The sequence below is a fragment of the Doryrhamphus excisus genome, linkage group LG3 (assembly GCF_037039965.1).
Source record: "Doryrhamphus excisus strain RoL-2023G ecotype Guam linkage group LG3, RoL_Dexc_Guam_v1.1, whole genome shotgun sequence".
NCBI lineage: Eukaryota > Metazoa > Chordata > Actinopteri > Syngnathiformes > Syngnathidae > Doryrhamphus > Doryrhamphus excisus.
Genome location: NC_136359.1, coordinates 25896452 through 25918267, shown reverse-complemented (window position 1 = coordinate 25918267; position 21816 = coordinate 25896452). Strand labels below are relative to the sequence as shown.

Genomic DNA, 21816 nt, shown 5'->3' with positions numbered 1-21816 from the left:
TAGGTGATGGTGGTGGGGGCGTGGCCAGCATGTAGACGCCAAGTCACACCACCTCACGGATAGACTTAGCTGTCGCAGTCACAGAGAGATAAATAATATACATTGAGATTGAGAATTGTGAACAGAGATTGCACGTTTCAGTATGTCAATTGCCAACATGATATATGAACATATATATATACACTGTTGCCGCTGTCTACGCATTTGTTTGCAATACAGTATTTGGAAACGACGCAGCTCTACGTTTGTGTGTGCGCGCGCATGCACGCGACAGTTATTTCGCCCCGCCGTTTTGTCCGAACTTCCTCATCGTAACTTTGCCATTTTTGACTCTTCGGCACTTTGTTAAGGTAATTATAGCGCAGATTCTCGCCATGGCGGTTTTATTGTCCTTTTCACTAGGTTACCTATTAGCCGAATTAACCGATGGAAGTCTTTGAGTGACCATATCCAAAGTTAACGAAGTTAGCAAGCTAGCTTGTCCAAGTTTATGTATAGAAACATTCCATGGGGGCGCAGAGGAGTTGTACAATTAAAGTATCCCTTTAATTGGGTTACTTCAGTGTGGTGAAAGTGTACATCATGCTAATATGGACTCAAAAAGTCCATATTTACTGTATATACTGTATAGGTATTACTAATTCAAAAACTTTACATTTGACAAATAATACAATTGTACAGTGTACTACTTGATTTAAACTTGACTTAACTTTTTCACCCTTACAGTACAGCTTCTTTGTCAATGAGAAAATGCAATAAGGTCAGTATTAATAATGTCCATTATTAGATGTTACACTAATGACTATTTACTTTGTCTTCTAATGTACAGCAAAACATTGGACATGTCAATGGTTTTAGCATATGTATTGTACAAAATGTATTGCAGTGGCCCTTCGACATATGGATAAAGTCTGGACACATATTTCTCCAAATTAGATCTTTTTTTTTGAGAAATTGCATCTTATTCACACTGAGTCGGCAAGAATTTATAAATCCATGATGGTGAAGCATAAAATGTACAGTAGAGTAGTACAGCAAACATGTGTGATGGAAGTCATGATGGCAGCGCCAAGTGTGGCTATGGAAGCACTAGTTTCCATAGTCAACTTTGGCACAATCTCCTGCCTCATAGCTTGCAGCAAGGTAAATACAATAATATGTCATTATTGGTATTAGAACAAGCGAGCAGTGGGGTTTATTAATACAGTCTCCTCGGCCACATTTCAGTTCGAATTTTCAGAGACATCACCACTTTTCTTGGGATTTTATTTTATTTTTTTCCAGATCGGATTCGGCATCCAATATATATGGCTGTATGTTAAAAGCAGACATTTTATTATCAGCTCCTATACGCTCCTATATGTTTATAAACTAGAAGCTATCCAGAAGTTCTCCTTGGGCGTGTGACCAACCAACCACAGCGGGGTGGTTGTGTCTGGAGGTGGGCCTTGGGTGGAAGAAATTAAAAGTCTTTTCTTTTCTGCAGGAAATGCAGCTGGACTAGGTGCAGATTCTGGAAGATCTACAAAGCTTTCTGTGCTGGTTAGCTGGACGAAAAATGAGCCTAAAATTTCCCCTTTAAGCAAATTGTACATTATTTTGCCCAAATATAGCAGTGCTATTTCATGTTTATAGCGCTCTCAAGATTTTTAAAGGTCCTAAACAGGTTTTTGGGGCCTGTTACAGGGTTGAGGCCATCTTCTAAACCAAATGTCTTACTATCTACCCCAAACAGCGGTACCCTGGTTCATGACAAAATGTAAAGTCATTCTTTCCTCAAGAAATTGTGGAGACAACAAAAACCCTGCATAGTTTGTATCATTAATAAGTACAACCTCTTGATGGGCATCTTCTTCATGGATGGTTAAAAATTCTAAGACCTTGGGTAATATTGACTCTGTGCTTGGGCATTTACCCAAAAGGTACGACCAGTTCAGGGACTACCCTGCCTCTCGCCCGAAGTCAGCTGCATATATGGAGCTGTTGGGAGTTTTTCAGTTCATGCATTCATGTAAGTTTGAGTTATTCGATATTTGGTTTATTTTGACACATTTATTCCACAATTTTATTTCCAGAAAGGTTCTCAGGAGCTCAGCATCACACACACGTCACTAGAAATCATTCAAATGCCAGCATGAAGGCAAAGGCAAGGTACATGCTTGTCAATCGTTAACTCTCAATGTCCTTTGTGAATTTCAAGGATGTTGAAATGGGATACAATCAATAGGACTCATAGCATCTCATTATTAACATTAACATATAACATTATTATATGTACAAAAATAAAGAAATAATGGTATTTTGATGTTTTTGTTAATTGTATCAATCAATTATTCACAGGAGAATAAAAATGAATGTAAAGCCAAGTGCTACGCCTAGTAAAAAAATTACACCTACCACTCAGAGATTCCCAACAGGTACAGTACAGTGTTTCTTTGTCTATAACATTTCAGTGTCTCACAGAATTTGATGTAAAGAGATGTCCATTTTGGAAATATGGGCCAATATTTTATTCCACAAAAGAATATGCAATTCGAAATCCCACAGTTTTTGCATGTTTAATGCGAGCACTTTGCTCAACAATATTTGAACACACCTTCTAACTTTGTTTCATGCTACTACTATACTGAATTTTTCACCTCACATTTGTTTCCAAATGCCGATACCAAAGTGGGAATGCATAAAGGTAAGATTTGAGGACCTTATAGTGCTAATGTCCATATTTGTTCAGTATACAACCGCTTTGAAAAGCAAAGTCCAGGCTTGTACTGGTGGATGGTGACTTCAGAAATAACATAATTAATTAATCCCCCAGTTTTTGACTGAAAATAACATCATATTTGTGGAATAAAAAATGTATAGTTGTGTGTGGGAAGACCATTCACAAGCCAGTGGATGATTTTATCCTATTTTTCTGTCTGCTGTGGCGTTCACCGATCTGACATACACACAGGCCCGACTCTTAAGCTGAAAGATGTTAAACGTAGGAATCGCTTTGGTGAGACTTTGCTCCACGAGGCTGTACTGAACGCAGACATTCAGCTACTGAAAGACATCCTTGAGTTGGGACCAAATGTCAACATGTCTGACAATACAGGTAAGGCGGCGCTTGATTTTCTGCTTACTTTAAACCTGCGCATTTTATCCACAAAAAATATTCTAGGCTCATCTCTTTGCTCGCAGGACGGACAGCCTTACATGAAGCAGCTCTTCGTGATCAGTATGAGGCTTGTTTGTGTCTACTTAATGCTGGAGCTCTGGTCAATATCCCGACACAAAAAAAAGTTACACCACTTGATGATGCCATCACATTTGGCAATGAAAAAGTTGGTAGCTGCATTAACGATTCTTAACGACACATTTCTTTTGAACGTTCACTATAACATGTACGGTTGTATTTGACTACAGATAGTGGAGCTACTAATGAAACATGGATCACATCCACCTCTTCAACACAAAGAGGAAGAAACTGCATTTGGCATGACTGAAGGACATTCTCGTCATGTCCAAGTGGTGAAAACCAAAACGGAAGACAATCTGCCTGCTGGATCAACAAACATGGCAGAAGAATTAGGAGGTACGATGCAAACTAATTTTATGCCAATAGTTCAGACTGAGAATATCTTCAACTTCCCTAAAGTCAAACATGAATGCATAACAGCTATCACCATATTAACAGGTATTCCAAGTAACCGTGGATGGAGAATATGCATACTTGATATGTGTTACTGCATCATTTGTATATACTATGAGCTATGGTTTTGGTAGACATTTATACACTTTGTTGGTTTGCATTGTCGCCATTGCCAATGAGGTCTCTGACGTCCAAACCATGGATTTTTTTTTTTCATCTCGGACTGAGATTTGGAGTACTTGAAGTACAGACAGGAAATCACAATCGGGCCACAGCATTTTCAAATTTGACAGTGATGCTACAGAAATTGAGTATTGTCTGCATCCATCATTTTACAGCAAACGTGCAACATTCTTGCTGTGACAGAGTAGGTCATCATTACAGTTGTATTCAGTGTACTACGCCTCAGTCGTTGTCAATGGCAGTATAATTGCCAGAAGGAGGCTTAGAGCATGTTTTTTTTCTTGGAGACAGAAACTTTCCTCTTTCTTGTTGCAGCAAAGAACACCAACACCGAACGACACATAGATGTGGGCCTGGAAATACATGTTGACGTACAGCTTGAAAACTAAAACTACAATAAATAATAATAATAATGAACTCTAATACGCATTTGCTCCCCAGCACCCAAACACACAGCAACACACATGTCCATGAGTCTTATTTATAACTTATGAACTCTTGATTTTACGATCAGTTGACAAATTGCAAGAGTTTACATTTTGCACTGTTGGAGGAGGTTGGAACAGACTTTCAAAATACAAGAGGAAGAAAAGGAATTGAGACAAAAAAATGAGTTTGCAATTCATTCCAGGCAAGCAAGTGAAATTGGCTGATCAAAAGTTTAAGATCACAGCCTTTAAAAGACTAAATTTGACAAAAATGTGGATACAATAACATTTTCTGTCAGGTATTTGCACCGTTATGATCTGTTGATGGCAAAGGCAAAAAAACGCTCTCTCTTAGAATGTCGTCTGCTTGTTGAGCTCCATAAGCAAGGCCTCTTGCAGCACGCCATTGCTGCTGAGGTTGGAGGCAGTAAGACGTTTGAAACATCCGATTGGCTGTCTGTTAAGACATGGGACGATCCTCGACCCAAATGCCAAGTAGAAAGAACTTACTAGCATGGCAACAAGATCCCACCCGAGATGCTTTCCACATGGCCTTATGATCTGGGGTGCTTTTTCCTTCAATTGAACAAAGGAGCTCCAGGTTGTGCAGGGGTGTCAAACGGCAGAGGCATCCCACAAGATTGAAGGCCCTTGTTTGTGTGGTAATGACTGGCTTTTTCAACAGAACAAAGGGCCTCTTCCAGAGGACTAACCTCTTTTGGACCATCTGCGCGTTCCCCTGATCTAAATCCAACTGATAACAGTTGGCCATTGCTGGCAAGGGAAATTTGCAAAAATGGACAGCGGAGGCCCTCCATGAAGCCATCTTCACTACTTCCCACTTGTCTTTCAGGGCTGACCGACAGCCTATTTTGGTAAAAAAACAAAAAAATTGTCTCAATCCCATTTCTTGCTTGTTCATTTTGAAGCTCTACTTAGAACCTCTTTAAGATCTGACAGTGCGAAATGTAAATTCTTGACATTGACATTTTAATCAGACGCGCATGTCTTATTTCTTCTTATTACATCTATTTGGTAATATACAGTAAATGTACAGTTGTCTATGGGGTCGAGAGGGCTCTAACTCCGACTATTCAATTCAAGATAAAAAGAAATTCATAAAAAGAATCCTACTTTGTGGAAATGTACTCATCATAGTCTTGTCTGGAACCAATTGACGGCGATAAACGAGGGATCTCTGTATTAATTGTCGGAGTTGTAGTTTGGTGGTAATGCATTTCATTTCATTCTCTCTCAGTAGGACCTTCACAAGCCAGAACAACCTCCAGTTCTGCAGGGGGGGTGGAGTTTTCTCCTCCAGGAAGCCAGCTGTTTTCGACACCAAACCATACCAGCCTGTTTCAGGGAGATTCCGAAGAAGAGAGCTGTGACAGCAGTCAAACTGTTGACTATTTTGGGACTAGTTCAGACGAGTCAGTGGACAGGGCCAGTGTAGCCACACAGAACTTCAACCTATCTCCAAGCAATGTGGACCATTGCTTTGACTTCCCCACTGAAAGGGATTGAAACGTGTTGTTTCCAAAGACGCAGTTGGTCTTATGTCGTTTTCCTGTAATTCTGTTGTGTAACAGAATTCATTGTTATGATATTACAGGTTCAAGTGACCATTGTCCGTTTGGATGTCATGTATTGACGGAGGTTAGTGATATACTGGAGCTTATACTCTGTTCAAATGCAGTTCTCGTATCAAGCAAATTCAGTTAAATCATTTATTTTAAGTTATGTATGTGTCTATATTTATGGTAATACTATATTTGGGGTTGTTTATTGATTTCAAAACAAGTAATTTATGTTCATAATTAAACAAATGCTAACACTCATTTGTTGGTTTGTGGTTTTATGATGTGATTAGAATGTGACTGAAACAGTTTACATATACTTTAAAGGGGACTGATTATGCTCATTTTATGACCCTTTTGTGGACTCCTACAGAGCAGCTACACACAATAACCTGCACAGAAAATGTTTCGATTTTGCAGAATCTGCACCTATTCCAGCTGTATTTCTTTGGATTTGTGGTTCCTGCCAAAACGGTCTGTTTTCATTTATTATGGGCGTGCAAACGCCCAAAGTGCTTCCTAACTACAAACGAACCCCAATTGGCAGTTTATATGACTGTAGTCACCAATATGTAAATTAACATTCAACAAAGTTGAATATGTTTTTGTTTCAGGTGTGAAAGTACAGAAAAAAACTGAGGACATGTTCAATCGGGTCAACAGTCGTTCTTTAACCACTGGGTAAGTCTGATGATATTCTGCAGCTCTTTAATTCATATAAAAAGCAGTAATAGTGTACTGCAAGGAATTTAGGAAGTACAGTGGAAGCTTTGTTAGCATCATATAACTGAGTTGGAGTTTATGGGGAGAATCTGGCTCCCGGATCTTGAGTTTGAACTCTAGGCCCAGGAGCCAGATTCGGCCCACCGCATTGTTTTTTGTGGAAATAATGTACAGCCAAAATGTGTTCTGCAATTTTTGACAGAATATCTGTACTGCATGCAATCATAGTTTTTTTATTTGATTTTGTTTTTCACCCAAAAGAATTCCATAGGCCAGTAAGAGGATATTTTGTATTAAGAACACTGTACGCAGTGGACTCGAAAAAAATGGACACGAAACAAGGCAAAATTTGGGTGTTCATTTTTGATGTGAAATGAAAAACCAGGACGTACACTAACTGAGGTTCCACTATAATCCAAAATATGAATATTTAAAGGGGACCTATTATGCTTTTTCCAAAGAGGCGGGCCGTTTTGGCAGGAAGCACAAGTCCAAGGAAATACAGCTGGAATAGTTTTCTAAAAAGTTTTCTGTGTGGGTTATTGTGTGTAGCTGCTCTATAGGAGACCACAGGTCAATACAAAGGGTTGAAAAAAAGAGCATAATAGGTCCCCTTGAAACATGAAGTTGAAACTTTTCTTTTTTTTTTGAGGACCGATGGCTACTTTGAGAAACATGACAGCATTGAAGATGAATCAACATCAGATGACTCTATCAGCCTGTTGAGTGAGCTCAATCCCATCCAAAGCAGAGGGAAAATGGAAGAAAGTGCTTTCATTTTAGCCACCGATAGCAATGAGCAGACAAATAAGGGGGGAATAAACCAACTCAACTCTCATCCAAGGATAGATCTGGGAAATATGTCAGAATATGGAGTGGATGATGCAGACAATGGTGAGCGCTTCTTCTAATATATTTATGTATGACCAGCTGTAATGCAAAGTGCAACTGTTATGTTAACGCTGAATTTCATTTTCTAAAATGTGTTTTATGTTCACAGCAAATCACTGCCAACATGGTAATATCCACGAGAGAGATGGAAATGCAGACGATCTCATTCACGCAGCATGTACAAGAGATGTGGCTTATGACCAAATCCCCCAAGATGGAACCAATGTTAGTGTGGAGGATATTTCAGGTTGTTTGGACGTTTTGTTTTGTCTGATATTTCCAAGTGTTTCATTTCCCACTGTGAAATAAAATGTCTTCAATTGTAATGCTGTGCAGCTCTCCATGAGGCCTCTGCCCAGGGTAACGTGGTCAAGGAGCTGTTCAACACTGGAGTCAATGCCATCGTACAAAGCCAGGATAATGCTGTTTTTTCTGGACATGACCAGGTGATGGAGAAGCAATAATATTTCTTCTTAACTACTATAGTGAAGAATTGATCCCATTTTACTAAAATGTGTTAACAACCTCAAAACTTGCATGTGGTAAAAGTCGGCATAATGAATGTGTTGGTTTTGTTTGGGGAAGTGCTTTTTAAAGTTTAACAGGATGCAGAGACATAGGCGTAAAATGCACGTAAAATTCTTAAATCCAGGATAAGCAGGTGCAAAGTCATCACTGGCAGGAAAAAGGAGAAGCAGACAATGTGCAAACAAAAACTTTCTAAATGTTTCCTTTAACCACACAATGGGCTCCATGAAGTGAACAATGAACCAACGGAGACCTAGTGATTACACTGAGACACTGCTGTCAATCAGTGTCCGCTGTGTCTGGCAACTGTAACAGGATAAAGAGAAAGTCACCCAAAATAGGCAACTTAGACCAAATAGACCAAACGCTCACATGGAAGGTAATGGTCTCGAAAAGTACACAAGTCGAGCTTTCACCCCCTCCAAAATATACTCGTACACAAGTACATGCAACACAAACAGATGCACATTTTGATTATTAATATTTCAGTAATGTTGCAAAAATAAACAAAGTTTCACTCTTCTAATTTTCTAATTTGTATTTCAAAACATTTGAATTATATTATGGTAATGGTAACGGTAATGGTTTTATTTCATTAGAACATGCATCAGATTACAATTGAGTACATCCCATAATCAGTAATCATAATATAATAATAATCAGTCTTTCCTGACTTTGGAGATATCATTGATGTACAAGTTGAACAATTTTGGTCCCAGTATTGAGCCCTGGGGAACTCCGCACATAATATATGAACTTGCAGAAGTGTATTCTCCTAGCTGTACGTATTGCTACCTAACTAATCCTCTTATTACGTTCCTTTCTAATTTAGTTATTAGGATGTCATGATTGATTGTATCTACGATCTCGTTAACTACCGTTTTTATAGTGTCCATTATTATTAAGATGTCAATTGGTTCCAAACCATGATAAGTAGGATTTCTTCTTCATGAACAAAATGTTTTTGTAGTTATAGCACAGAAAACCTGTTTCCGACATCTAAATATATGTTTTTTAACATTATTAGAGCTCTCTAGGCATGAAGTAACACCCCTATGGTCACCTTTAAACTCCTTTTACTCTATATAGTAGATATAATAAGAGAAAATGTAACACTTGCTCGTGTGTGCTGCTATAAATGTGTTGGTGCTGGTGCTTGGGGCGCAGAGTGAGGGGTGAACAGGAAATGACGGAGAGGGTTCAGAGTTGGGCTGTAGCGTGGTTTACAGCCCCGATAATAGCTAGCCTGTGTCAGGGATTACTGTGACTGTCGTGAGAGCAATCAAACCCACAATAAGGGCCTGTTGTTCTGGCGATCAAGTCTGGTGCCAACATAAGATTATACTGCCTCTATTTATTTGGACAAAATTGAAAACAGCAAAATGCCACAAAATGGAGAGCAGTGAAGCACACAAGTATATTCAAGAGTCAAATCATCTCTGGGATTTTTTCTAACTTTCTCCAACAGTTGAATCAATCGGTGCCCATAAGTCAGATTTTGGCAGCTGTGGAGAAGAAGCAAAAAGAAATGTCCACTTGGTCCCTGACACAACCACAGGATGGAGGTACATTTATTTCATCTGCAATGTACTCTTTCATCCAAGCACTGACAACATATGTAGCTTAGATGTGTTGTTTTTTTCCAGTGAAATATTATTCAGCTGTCACGCACATTCACAATACACTGGCTGAGGTCCTCGTCAAGCAGCGTTTGGAGAAGGCTAAACTTGCCCACAAATACAAGTCAGTTGTCAAAGTTGTCTTGCTTTATGTTGGGAACAGCCAAATCAAATCTTTACACATCCATGTCAGTTCGCCTCTGCTCGGTGTTTCTATTTTTCTGACAATATACAGCTTTACTTGTGTTGTTTGTGCTACAGAAGCATGACTTCATCCATTCTTCGACATGGAGTGAAAATTCAACTGATCTCCCTTTCTTCGCGGCAAAGGAACTTTGTGCGCATCCTCCAGATGCAAATGGTTTTGGTAATGCCGCCTCACATGTCCAGATGTACCACTAGTCATCAGAACAGTCCAAGCTTATTGGCCCAGGACTCCTCATCCGAGATGACGGAGACGGTAAAGGGTTCCCAAGACAAATCTGATCAACTCATTTCAAAAAGCCGACCCCGCAGGTCAAGCAGACAGAAAGCCATGACCCAGACTAATGGCAGGATCCTTACAGTGCTACCAAGTCACTTTCCATCAAGAGCCCAGCTGACAACGAAAAGAAGAGTTTCCCAACCGGGAAACTCTCTGCAAGCCAACAAGATTCAAGTCAAAGATAACGCTCCACTGTCACAGACAAGAACTGACAAACATGGCCGACATCTCTCTCAGCTTGTACAGAAGGGGCTAATCCCACGTGGAGGTGCTCTCCAGCTTTTGTTGAAGGTGAAGATGTAAACATCTGACTTCATAAATCCTCCAAAAAGCATGTGCTACTCTAGTTTTGCTCATCACACAAACCCATTAAGATCATTTGCCAATATCTTGCTTAAATGAGGGCTACATTTGCTACACAAGTACACATGTAATCAAATACAAAGGAATACTTGAAACTCCAATTTAATCTCCAATCTCAGCTCACTGTTGTAGTATTGTACATGTCCAATAGGGGGCACTGCGGCACTGCCTTAAACAAACACAGCAGCTTTCCTCAATAGTGCTTTTCAAAACAGGTTAGTTAGCCGGGGTCAAAGGATCACAACAGTTTGGCTACATTTACATCAACCTTAAATGGTCAGTTTCAATGAGGACTTATTCAATGTTATATATTCAATGTTGGACGTATTGTTTGTTATGTGTTATATCATATCGGGATGTTCACATCAGAATTCTATGCTGGCAATACTGATAATCCATGAGTGAAATTGGCCAATACCGATTGAAATACATACAGGGTATATGTTTAAATGTACTACTGGCTATATTAAGGGGTCACCAAGGTTTTTTTCTTGTGAGAGCTACTTCTACCAAATGGAAATGACCAAGAGATATTAGTTTTTGTAACATTTCTTTTTGTATTTCACAATGCATTTATTTACAGTCTGGAGCACCCCTAATATCATATTATTATATGTAATTCATACATTTTCATTGAAAATACTTAATTTAGGAAAAAATATTAGATGTTAAAAATGAAGAATAGGCCATATTCAACCACAAAACAGCATCATTGTCGCAATCAGGCATGTCGGCGTTGCGTTGCGACCCCGAGATGCAGAGAGCAAGACCAAGTGCAAAAAAGTATTTTTAATCATAGTTTTGCTGTGCAGCAGCAGGATAACGGATAATGAAGCAGCAAGGAGAGAACCATGCACCTGAATTAAATAGGAAACAGAAACTCTATCCATCCATCCGTTTATTTATTTTGAAACAGTGACACCGCTAAATTTGAAGCATGAAGTGGTGAGGGCTTACTGTAAATTAATTTTAAAAAGTTTTATTAAAAGTTCTCTACTTTAAAGTAAACCAACCGTAACAATTGTGTGTCTTTGTTATAGTAACTCTACAAAATGTTCAGGTCATCAAATATTTATTTCTCCTACTGTCATTGACTGGCGATAAGCCCCTCCACTGGGATAGGCTCCAGCTCACATGTAACCTTGAATGAATGAATGGAAAATCCCATTTTGTGTTTCATTCCTCAGGGTGACTGGCACTTTGCACGCGTGCTGGAGGACGGCTCAATAAAGGACAGCAAAGGAAAATCCCACTTGTCTCCAGAGTGCTGGCTCCGGTCTATCCTAGCTAACAACATCCCTGTCAGTTGTACATATGCCTGGGACAAGGTGAGCCACATTGCGACCTCGGTGCTTTTATCATGTAATAATACTTCATGTATGAACAAGAGTTAGTTAGGGGTTTCCAAATAGTCGCTCATGAGCTACCTCTACGCCCTAAACACCTTTCAGGTAGCTCCCCAAAGGGTTCCTTCATTTATGATTTATAAATACAGAAACATGGAAAAAAGCATAATAGGTCCCCTTTAGCCATATTTAAAGACAGGTAGACAAGATGACAGAAAAGGTTCTCCAAGGGGAGATTAACCGGGGGGCCGTTGTAAAGCTATGAAAGCAAAAGAGGATTACAAGACGGGGCTGAGACAGTGATGGAAAGGAAAGCACAGCACTCACAGAGCACTTTGGAAGAAGTCATGGAGATCAGCGCAAAGTACGGAGAAACTGAAAGGTTTATCCAGGCACACACACTCTTGGAAAGATCCATATATGGAAGACTGCAATCTTGTATCTGCAATCAGGAGGGCCAAAGAAGGCTGCGACTAACATGAGTCTTGATGGCGAGACCAAACCTGGACACATTGAGAGACAGGTTGCGGAGGCATGGCAGGCCATTTCCATGTGAGAAATGTGGGTACCCCAAGATGAGATGAAGGAACTACAAAAAGGGGACCAGAAACGTCTGAGGAAACAAGATGGAGCACAAGATATGCCAGTTTCACCCACCGCAGGCGATGGGGGCACCAGCAACGGAAGAAAGGCCAGCACAAGTGCAACCCCCTCCAGATCAGGCCATCAAGATTCAAGCGACTCGCCTACCCATCTTCAGTGGTTGCAGCAGAAAAGTATTACAGATGGAAGAAAGATTGGGATTCACTTGAAAGACTGAAATAATCCACATGGATCAGCAGAGGTTTTGAAGGTTCACTTGATGCAGTATAGATGAATGATAATCAAAGAACTAAGACTGACGTCCTACAGTAGTGGCAAAGACATATTGACAAAGACTGCCTCCTCTAAAGGAAAACAAGCCAAGGTAAGCCATCAAGCTGATTAGAAACATTGGAAAGGTCCTGACCCATTTCATGGAATTGGCCAATTCTGGTGCAGCAGAAAACTGCCTGAACGTAATATCATTGGAAAGCAAACTATACACCTCCATTCTGATGGATTGGCTACATTTTCAAAGACAACCGTAAAAAGAAAAACATCCAACCAGTGGAACAAGTTGTCGGAATTGCGAAAGCATCAGCAAAGAATTCTTGAATAATTCCAACAATGCAATGTCCATTGCTTGAGGAAAGCCGACCTCCCATTCGAGAGAATGCAAGCATTTACCAAAATATTGTGGCGTCACTGGTGGCACTTCCTTGTTCCCAGCGTGCTTTGCAGTGCTGCCGATGTGGATGGTTCGTCCGTTTGTAGTTTGAACTGCATATCTGCATCCTTGCTCTGTCCAACCAGTGGGAGTGCTTTTGTTTGTCTGTGCTTGTGTTGTTATGTGATGGTGTTGGCATAGCCTGTCGTGACACCATGACTTTAGTTGCTATGCATAGCGGTTAAAAGCAAGCTTTTCTCTTCCTCACTCCTTATAAAAAGTTGTTCTCTGCAACGCAAGACCCTTGAGCGCCAAAATATCAACCTCACGCAGAGAGCACTGGCATCGCGTGTGTGGGGGGGGGGGGTGTCGGCATCAAGACAAGATCTTTCTTTGTAGGAAGTTTAGGGGACTTGGACTGCATGAAAGAGCGCAGCAGTCATAGATCTCGGGGCCTGCTAACCTCATTTTGCCCTAAATTGCATCAAACTAGGTTATATGCATATCAAATGTCATAAAACGCTGCACATCACCCCATTGTATCAGACTAGGTTATATGCATATCAAATGTCATAAAACGCTGCACATCACCCGACTGTATCAATACAACACAAGATTTTTTGTGCAGCTTTGAGTAAGAGCTCTGCAGCAAAAGCATGGCACAACTCCCCAGTCAATAGAATTTTCATTCCTTATCGTCACGAGGGTCGTGGGCGTGTTGGAGGCTATCCCAGCTATCTTTGGGCGAGAAGCGGTGTACGCCCAGCCAATCCCAGGGCACATATAGACAAACAACCATTCACACTCACATTCATACCTATGGACAATTTGGAGTGGCTAATTAACCTAGCATGTTTTTGGAATGTGGGAGGAAACCGGAGTACCTGGAGAAAACCCACGCATGCACGGGGAGAACAATGCAAACTCCACACAGAGATGGCCAAGGGTGGAATCGAACTTAGGTCTCCTAACTGTGTGGCCTGTATGCTAACCCCTTGTCTGCTGTGCAGCCTCAATAGAGGATGTTTTTATGATTAAAAACCATTAAAAAGACACCAGGAGTGGAACAGATTCATCAACCACACATTTGCCCTAACCCTGTGATATAAGTGACAACATTTTATGATACTAGGTGCTTGTACAAAGTAAACAATTGGCAAATATCGTAGTAACAAATTACTATGATGATTATTCAAATGATTTTAACAAGAGAATAATGGAGAGATCACTGGTTTGTAACAATGATTTGGATATTCATTGTAAATGAATATCTGTTATGGATCATGTATTTTTGCTGATTATGAGTATGAAGCGAGTATAGCTGGTGGTTAACCACAGCCGTACGGGAAATCCTCATTGGGTTTGTATACAGTTCTGTAGTTTTAATTTTTGTAATTTTAAAAATGTATTCACTATTGACTCTTCAAGCTCTGTGATTGGCCAGTCACACACAGCGATCCTGCAGCGAGCAAGCCTGTCTGGATTGTGTTTGATTATGCAGTGGTCACCAGCCGCAATACTTGGAGTGCGTGCTGTCTGACCTGAAAACCTAAGTATGTACAACCATGACCCTAAAAGCTAAGTACGTATGTACAAAGTCGTGACAATGGCATGAACAACTTGTGATGTTCATAGGTGTTTCTCATGTTTTTCTCTTTTGCTAGGTGATGTTCCAACACAAACCTTTGTCTTACTTCTTCCAAAAGGTGTCTGACCAAGGCGCATCAGAGGCGCATGTCCAACGTTATAGTCATGGATGTACTCAGGAAACCCCGACCACAGGTCTGTTCTCCCTATCTCCTGTTATAGTTTACCCTGGCTACCCCACTCATTTCCTGTCGTTGGCCCTTCCTTTATCTCAATGCAACATAAGAATAGGCAAGCCGCCCACTTTGAAGGGAAGTGTGGGTTTCAATACGTTCATTATTAATGACATGTCTTCCATCTGGAGGTTCTCTCAACACCAAGGCTGGTGGCTGCATTAAAACTCTTTGTCTGTGTCCTTAAATAGGTATTAAATGTGTTCCATATTGTTTTATGTCAGGTCAGAATCATCTACCGGCTATCAGGACGGTTTGTTTGGTGGCTGATGAAGAGCTGATACCAAACTCGATCATCGACAGCTACTGGAAGAGACTGTTACAGAGTGACGTCCCGCAATTCTAATGGCAATTTCTTCAGCATCTCCAGGTTTGATTTGAGTGAAAAGTTGGAAGAAATGTTGTCCCTTGAAGTTATGTACTTTTTACTTTTTACTTGACATGTCACGCGTTAGCAGTTAAATGTATGGTCACCATACCCAGTAAACGCTCATTTGACACTCAAGTCATTCAATAAAGTTTTGGTACAGTTACCTCATCTGTTCTTTTGGTGGCTTCCTCTGCAATTGGCTGAACAACCAAAACAAATATTACTCAATCTAATGCAGTAATGTAAAGTTCTACATCTGTGGTGTCCAATACAATGTCAGTCAATATATGCTACGTTATCTGAGCAAAAAGTCGACATCTTGGCCTTGTGTTATAGATGACAAAGCAAATTTGTGTAGCACGTGGTCTTCAGTCTACGTAGGAGTTGCGTACCCTCAATAGAGAGACAAATGCAGCAAAATGGATTATACGCCTTGTGTATTCTTTCGTGGCGCACCAAGCTTCTTACTTTGTCCTTCTTCCGTACTTAGTTTGAAAAACTTTCTTAAATTGAGAATAGATCAATTGGAGGCTCGCTAGCCCAGTCGCATGCTAAGTGGGGGCCGTCCCTTGTATCCCTGCAGTGATCCCGTAGCCTGCGCATTACAGTTGAACAATGGGGTGTTATTTCCTGTCTATAGGGCTCTAATAATGTTAAAATTCTATTTAAAGTCTACAGGTTTTCTGTGCGCTAAAATATTCCATTCTAATATTGAATCCTACTTTGATAAAAAAAAAGGCGACGGAAGCAAAACAGTGAGTTTAGTTGAACTTTATTCTACTGTTAACACTCAGACAATACAATTAAAGCAGGTACCTTGGCCCAAGTTCCACTCGCCAGGCACGTCCTCCATGTTCTCATCAATTTTTTGCAAACACTGAAAAACTATCATCAACATAAATAAGCAATACCTCTTTGACAGAATATATCAAAGGGAGTATTTTTAGCCTATTTGAAAGTTTGCAGGCATAGTGTTGTGTGCTGAGTAAGCCAGTGTGTAAATAATAGATATGTACTTGCCTTGCAGATAACAGAAGCTTTGCTGTAGTTAATCATTAGAGGGGGGGGGGGTGGATGTGTAATGCTAGTATAGTGAGGGCCAGTGGGCGGACTGATGCCGCCTGGACTCCTTCCTCATTCCCTCCCCCAGTCACTCCACCTGAACAAGATCCTGTGTGCAGTCACACAGCCTGTTCTGTCCAAATTTTATTCATGGGGAACTTTGGTGCTGCCTGGCTTCCGAATGTGCCGTCACAGCTCCAGGCATCTTTCAAGGTGACGCTACATACACACACACACACACACACACACACACACACACACACACATGCGGTATGTTATCCAAATGTTTCCGTAGCACCGGGACACACCATGTTATCAATACATTCCTTAAACGGTCCATAAAATCAATCCCAAAAACTTTCTGACATGATTTTTAGCTGGAGTCCTAAAACGCTTTTTTAATTCTACATCCAGAATTTCTTTATGAACTATACAAGTGTTTCTGTCAGATTGTTTTACCTGCGTATTTATTTATACGTTTGTGGTAAATGTATTCTTTATGCATCCCTTTTACTCTTATCCTATTTTCTCCTATTGACTTCATCATTTTTATTTCTATTCTTTCTTATGATTTGTATTTTCTTATTTCATGCATGATGCTTTATTGTGTCGCTTGTTTTTTTCTGATTGCCTTATGTTTTGCTGACTTTTTTCCTTCCTTCTTTCCCTTCCTTCCTCACTACATAAGCTATCTAGCTATTGTTTCACTTTTTTTCTTTCCCTTTTTAAGAATGACACAGTGACATTTGAAAAAAGGAAGTGAACAAACATTCTTGTGACTTTGTATGTAATCACACAAGTGTCAGCATGTTTAACACGTGGTGTGACTGAATTAGGCGTAACAGCTATGAGGATGTAGGATTAAATAAGAAATAATTAACTAATAATGAAACCATTATGTTATGTGCCTCAACATAACTTCACAACATGATAAGTAACGTAATAACGTAATAATATTTTACATCATCCACACAACAAGGTACTAACATCTCCAGCGCCAAGTTGTCTTTTTCAGTACCTTACATGACTAGAAAAAACACTAATGCATGCTTCAATAAGTTAGGTTTGGGCTACTAAGTGACTGGATATCACTGAAGAAAATGTCACATTTCCAATAGTAGACATACGACATTCCCAATGTGCTGTCACAGCTCGAGGCATCTACACACACACGTGTGTGTAATGTTATTCAAATGTTTTCCATAGCACCAGGACACACCATATTAGCCCAAAAAGGAACCGTAAATCTGAGGATTATTCTGGAGTTGGCCAGCATCACGGGAAAAATCACCTGGCATGATGAACGTCAACCTGACATTGGTCTGCCGTTACATCCCATCCAGTAGTTGGATCATGGTAGCGGCCTCATTTGTCACCCTTTGGGCGGCTGTCTGGTGTCTTGGCCTTGTCTTCATGTCCCCCTTTCCGACAAGCTGACCTTTATCAAGGGGTCCTTGTCCTTCTTCCTCACTTCCATGTCTTCCCACTGCATCATGCTGTGGCTGTGTGGGAGCACCTGGGTGCAAACCCTTAACTATGGGGGTGTCTCGTTTAAGGCCGCCAGTAGCCTACCTGGTTGAAGAAGGCCACACGTTCGGAGGCTCCTCCTCCAGCCGCAAATCGGCCGTGTTTTCATGTTTACCCTGACATCATGACAGGATGATATATGCTGTCAATCATGACAATAGAGTAAGAAAGTAGTGACATAATTACAGTGTAAGCAGTAATATTGATACCCCCTTTATTTAGTTATTACTTTTTGGCCTCTTCGTTCATTTGTACAACACTGATCAGCAACAACACAACAACACAGTACAGTCTACCAAATTATCATATTGGCCGCCACAGTGGTGCACTGGACCAAATTACCACTGAGTGGGCTGCGCCATGCTCCCGTTCCCTCTCTGCGCGCTATCAAGTTTACATCATCATTATGCAAAGCTTGTCATACAAGGTGTACTTGTATCATTATTACTATTTCTATTTGCTCGCTAGCTTCACCATTGTTGTGTCCTGTTAAGCATTCGTCATAGTTTAGTTGTTAGCTTATTAGCCCCTATGGAGTCGGTGACAACGGTCAATAAGTAGATCATAACAATACACTCGCCACTGTCTTTCTTTCTTTTCTCCTCCTTTTCCTTCCTCTGCTTTTTTTTTTGCTGCCCCACAGGATAACTCGTCAGTGCGTCGCTCTCAAGTGGGGGAAAAAACGAATAAATAAACAAACACCACGGTGAAGTTGGTTTTTCTGTATCGCTGTTACTTTCAAGTTGGCATTTGGCTATATGACTCCATAGCAACAGTGATAGCGCTGTTGCTATGTCGGCCCCACCCATACGCAGGAAGTCAATAAATGACTATTGCACTGAAGAGAGGTTGACACATATTCTAAATCAAACCATTGACTTGCACACACAGTTTGGTAGGAAGTAACATGGTTTGTTACACTTTGTCTGTTCTTTGTCACAGGACACTCCTACACATAACAACAGGATGCTTTTTCAAAATACCAATCATTTGTGAACGTGTACTCCTATATAAAGAGTCTTCTAAATATTTATGTTCATGTTCAATGGTTTGATACTTATATACTGGTTATTAATAGCCCTGGGAGGAATTCATGGCAATTAATAAGTCATTCATAAAAAGGTCATAAAAAGGTAAAAAAAAAAAACAAAACATGGAGACTTACATTTCATCCAAGAACTTTGGTTAGCGCCCTCATTTCAACCAAAGAATCGGAATGGAGAATCGTTAGGAACCATAATCGTTCAAATTCAAGCGATGCCCAACCCTACTTATGAGTGATAAAAACATTCAGAGTTAACTATAGACAAAATACGATTAATCGCAATCAAATATTCCAATGATTGACAGCCCTATTATTTACATATCTCTTCAATCTTTCCACCCTGTAGAAAAATGTTGCACTTATTTTCCACTCAAATGCTGCACACATCAAACTGTCTGCTGTCACAAATAAACCAATACTTGGGATTTACCAGCAAATGAACACTTATGTATCATGCAAGTATCTTTCACGATGGAATGATTGGAAGAAAAGAAGACCAGAGAGACTACTGATACGTGACATCTATAATACTTTTGAAAGTTGACCGAAAACCTCTGAGGTTTGAGTTGAAGTGCTGGTAATAAAGTGTACTAATTGTTGCCATGTCATTGTACAGCGGCATTGTTGAAGAAGTCCTCCTCGACAACTTTCCATAGCAAGGTAAGTTATTACTTTCCTCCTCGCATCGCCCCAGCGTACCCCTGACTCTAGTGAGGGATGCACAAGCGGAGAATCGAATGCGGATCTTCCTGATCTCCTTCACGCCAACCACTCGGCCACTGTGACATGCTACCTTACTGATGCTAAAAATGTTAACGTAATTAATGAAATTAGCCACCGCCATTACGCAGTACTTTTGACAGTCCAATGAGTAATATGCATATGCTACCTGGTGTTGGCGTGCGAGCACACACAGCAGCCTTGAATAAAACCTGAGGTTTTTTTATCCATCAGTCTGACTTTTTCTTTCTTTCTTTCTTTGCGTTTGTGCAGTATATTTACCACTGACCTTTGGATGAACTTCACATTTGACAGCTTTTACTTTCCACTCTATTGTATTTTTTATTGCAATACTGCTGTATTCGGTCACACGCTTATACGTGGGTCTTTTTTTCACCTTTTCCAGAATGAACACAAGATATGGACGCTACATACGTAAACTGAGACACAGGTGTTTCCTGTTTTCTGTGTCCCTGGTGGCGGTGTATCTGGTCTACATCAAAGTGAGCGTCTACATGCACCCTTACGGAGTCTTTTTCAGCCTATCTGGACTTCACGGCCACCGGTATGACGTCAACTGCAGCGCTATCTATGAGCTAGACCCCGTGGAAATCGGCAAAGCTCTTCAAATGAAACAAAAAGTCCTTGTTGACGTGGACGACGACAGCACCGTGAGTCTGACTTCCGACTGTCAGACATTTCTCAAAAGGAGAACGTACGATGGCATTCCGGTATCAGAGGTCGAGCACAGCTTCCCGCTGGCTTACTCCTTGGTGGTGCACAAGAATGCACCCATGGTGGAACGCATCCTTCATGCCATCTATGCACCTCAAAACATCTACTGTCTGCACTATGACCAAAAGTCCTCTCCAGCATTTATTACAGCCATGAAGAACCTTGCTCGGTGTCTTCCCAACGTGTTTGTTGCCTCCAAACTGGAGTCTGTGGAATACGCCCACATCAGTCGACTCCATGCCGACCTCAATTGCCTCTCTGACCTGCTAAGGTCAGCGGTCAAGTGGGAGTACGCCATCAACCTCTGTGGCCAGGACTTTCCTCTCAAGTCCAACGCTGAGCTGGTGTCGGAGCTGAGGCAGCTGAAAGGCGGGAACATGCTGGAGTCCAGCCGGCCCAGTCAACTCAAGAAGCAGCGCTTCAGCTTTAAGCACGAGCTCAGGAATGTGCCTTACGAGTACCGCCGTATTCCTGTGAAAACCACGGCGGCCAAAGGTGCTCCTCCTCACGCCATCATGATGTTCACTGGGAGTGCGTATTTTGTGCTGTCCTGGAATTTTGTGAATTACATCAGCAGCAACCAAGTGGTGAAGGACTTTCTGGCATGGTCAGCGGACACTTACTCCCCCGATGAACACTTTTGGGCCACTCTGGTCAGACTTCCAGGGGTGCCAGGACACATTTCCAGATCAGAACCGGATGTCAGTGACTTAAAGAGTAAGACGCGACTTGTGAAGTGGAACTATTTGGAAGGAACTTTGTACCCACCCTGCACGGGCACACACATGCGCAGTGTTTGCATCTATGGAGCTGCAGAACTCCACTGGCTCCTCCATCGTGGCCACTGGTTTGCTAACAAATTTGACCCCAAAGTGGACCCCATCGTGATACAGTGTTTGGAGGAGAAGTTGATGGAAAAACGCTGCGCCACGGCGAAATGACGCTAATTTGATCTCCAACGTAAATAGGAATGATTGTCTACTGATGGTTAATTTATCTTTGCAATAAAGTTTTTTTAAAGTTCTACATGTAGTTGCCCCCCCACCCCAATCAAAACAAATGAAACGCATTCAATAATAAGTCAGATGGAAGAATAACACACGGTTCTATAATTTCCCGGCTTCATTCTATCATATATGACTTCATAAATCATGCTGCTTCGTGGTTGAACATCGGTCAACAAAATATGCATTTTTAAACAACATTTTTAAGTAGAACATATCCTGAGCCCACCTGTAAGGTAGTCCGGATGGCATCAGTAGAACTCAAACTCTGTAAAACCCAGCGTGCATGGTCATCCCAAACTTCTCAGGACTTCCAAATGCTAAACCTCCTGATCTGAAACTTTGGCATTGTTTAACACCGTAATGCAACATTAGAACTACATTTACGTCGAGGTCAGAAACGTGAAAAAAACCAATGAAATCTAACAATGAAAATATGTACAAACCTCAATTTCCCAACTTTGTTTGTTTCTTTTAGCTTTTTCCTGACAAATGAGTTCCTGTA

General features: G+C 40.9%; 3 protein-coding genes across 10 annotated transcripts; all 3 read left to right on the top strand.

Annotated features, from left to right (window-relative positions):
• Positions 1 to 49: 49 nt before the first annotated feature.
• On the top strand, positions 50 to 15912 carry LOC131127563 (uncharacterized). Of its 2 annotated transcripts, none has more exons than XM_078789238.1 (11): positions 50 to 350; positions 6440 to 6506; positions 7201 to 7442; positions 7549 to 7686; positions 7776 to 7885; positions 9436 to 9532; positions 9614 to 9710; positions 9848 to 10361; positions 11621 to 11761; positions 14735 to 14810; positions 15073 to 15912. In XM_078789238.1, exons 2-11 carry the CDS (start codon positions 6469 to 6471, stop codon positions 15192 to 15194), a joined length of 1575 nt encoding a protein of 524 aa, XP_078645364.1. In that variant the 5' UTR covers positions 50 to 350; positions 6440 to 6468; the 3' UTR covers positions 15195 to 15912. The 2 variants fall into 2 exon arrangements, with proteins under 2 accessions (XP_078645364.1, XP_057925556.2); XM_058069573.2 differs by having other exon boundaries at positions 14693 to 14810.
• On the top strand, positions 598 to 6066 carry LOC144898215 (uncharacterized). 6 transcript variants are annotated; one of them, XM_078789239.1, is made up of 10 exons: positions 598 to 760; positions 1487 to 1542; positions 1736 to 2011; positions 2076 to 2151; positions 2341 to 2417; positions 2954 to 3097; positions 3184 to 3326; positions 3409 to 3577; positions 4931 to 5120; positions 5507 to 6066. In XM_078789239.1, the coding sequence occupies exons 4-10, from the start codon at positions 2135 to 2137 to the stop codon at positions 5634 to 5636; spliced, it is 870 nt and encodes a 289-aa protein (XP_078645365.1). In that variant the 5' UTR covers positions 598 to 760; positions 1487 to 1542; positions 1736 to 2011; positions 2076 to 2134; the 3' UTR covers positions 5637 to 6066. The 6 variants fall into 6 exon arrangements, with proteins under 6 accessions (XP_078645365.1, XP_078645367.1, XP_078645366.1 ...); XM_078789240.1 differs by lacking the exon at positions 598 to 760 and having other exon boundaries at positions 1380 to 1542; XM_078789241.1 differs by lacking the exons at positions 1487 to 1542; positions 1736 to 2011 and having other exon boundaries at positions 742 to 760.
• A 373-nt stretch (positions 15913 to 16285) lies between the features above and the next one.
• On the top strand, positions 16286 to 21349 carry gcnt4a (glucosaminyl (N-acetyl) transferase 4a). 2 transcript variants are annotated; one of them, XM_058069577.2, is made up of 3 exons: positions 16286 to 16493; positions 19469 to 19512; positions 19979 to 21349. In XM_058069577.2, exon 3 carries the CDS (start codon positions 19980 to 19982, stop codon positions 21246 to 21248), a length of 1269 nt encoding a protein of 422 aa, XP_057925560.2. In that variant the 5' UTR covers positions 16286 to 16493; positions 19469 to 19512; position 19979; the 3' UTR covers positions 21249 to 21349. The 2 variants fall into 2 exon arrangements, with proteins under 2 accessions (XP_057925560.2, XP_078645455.1); XM_078789329.1 differs by lacking the exon at positions 16286 to 16493 and having other exon boundaries at positions 19209 to 19512.
• The last annotated feature ends 467 nt before the right edge of the window (positions 21350 to 21816 follow it).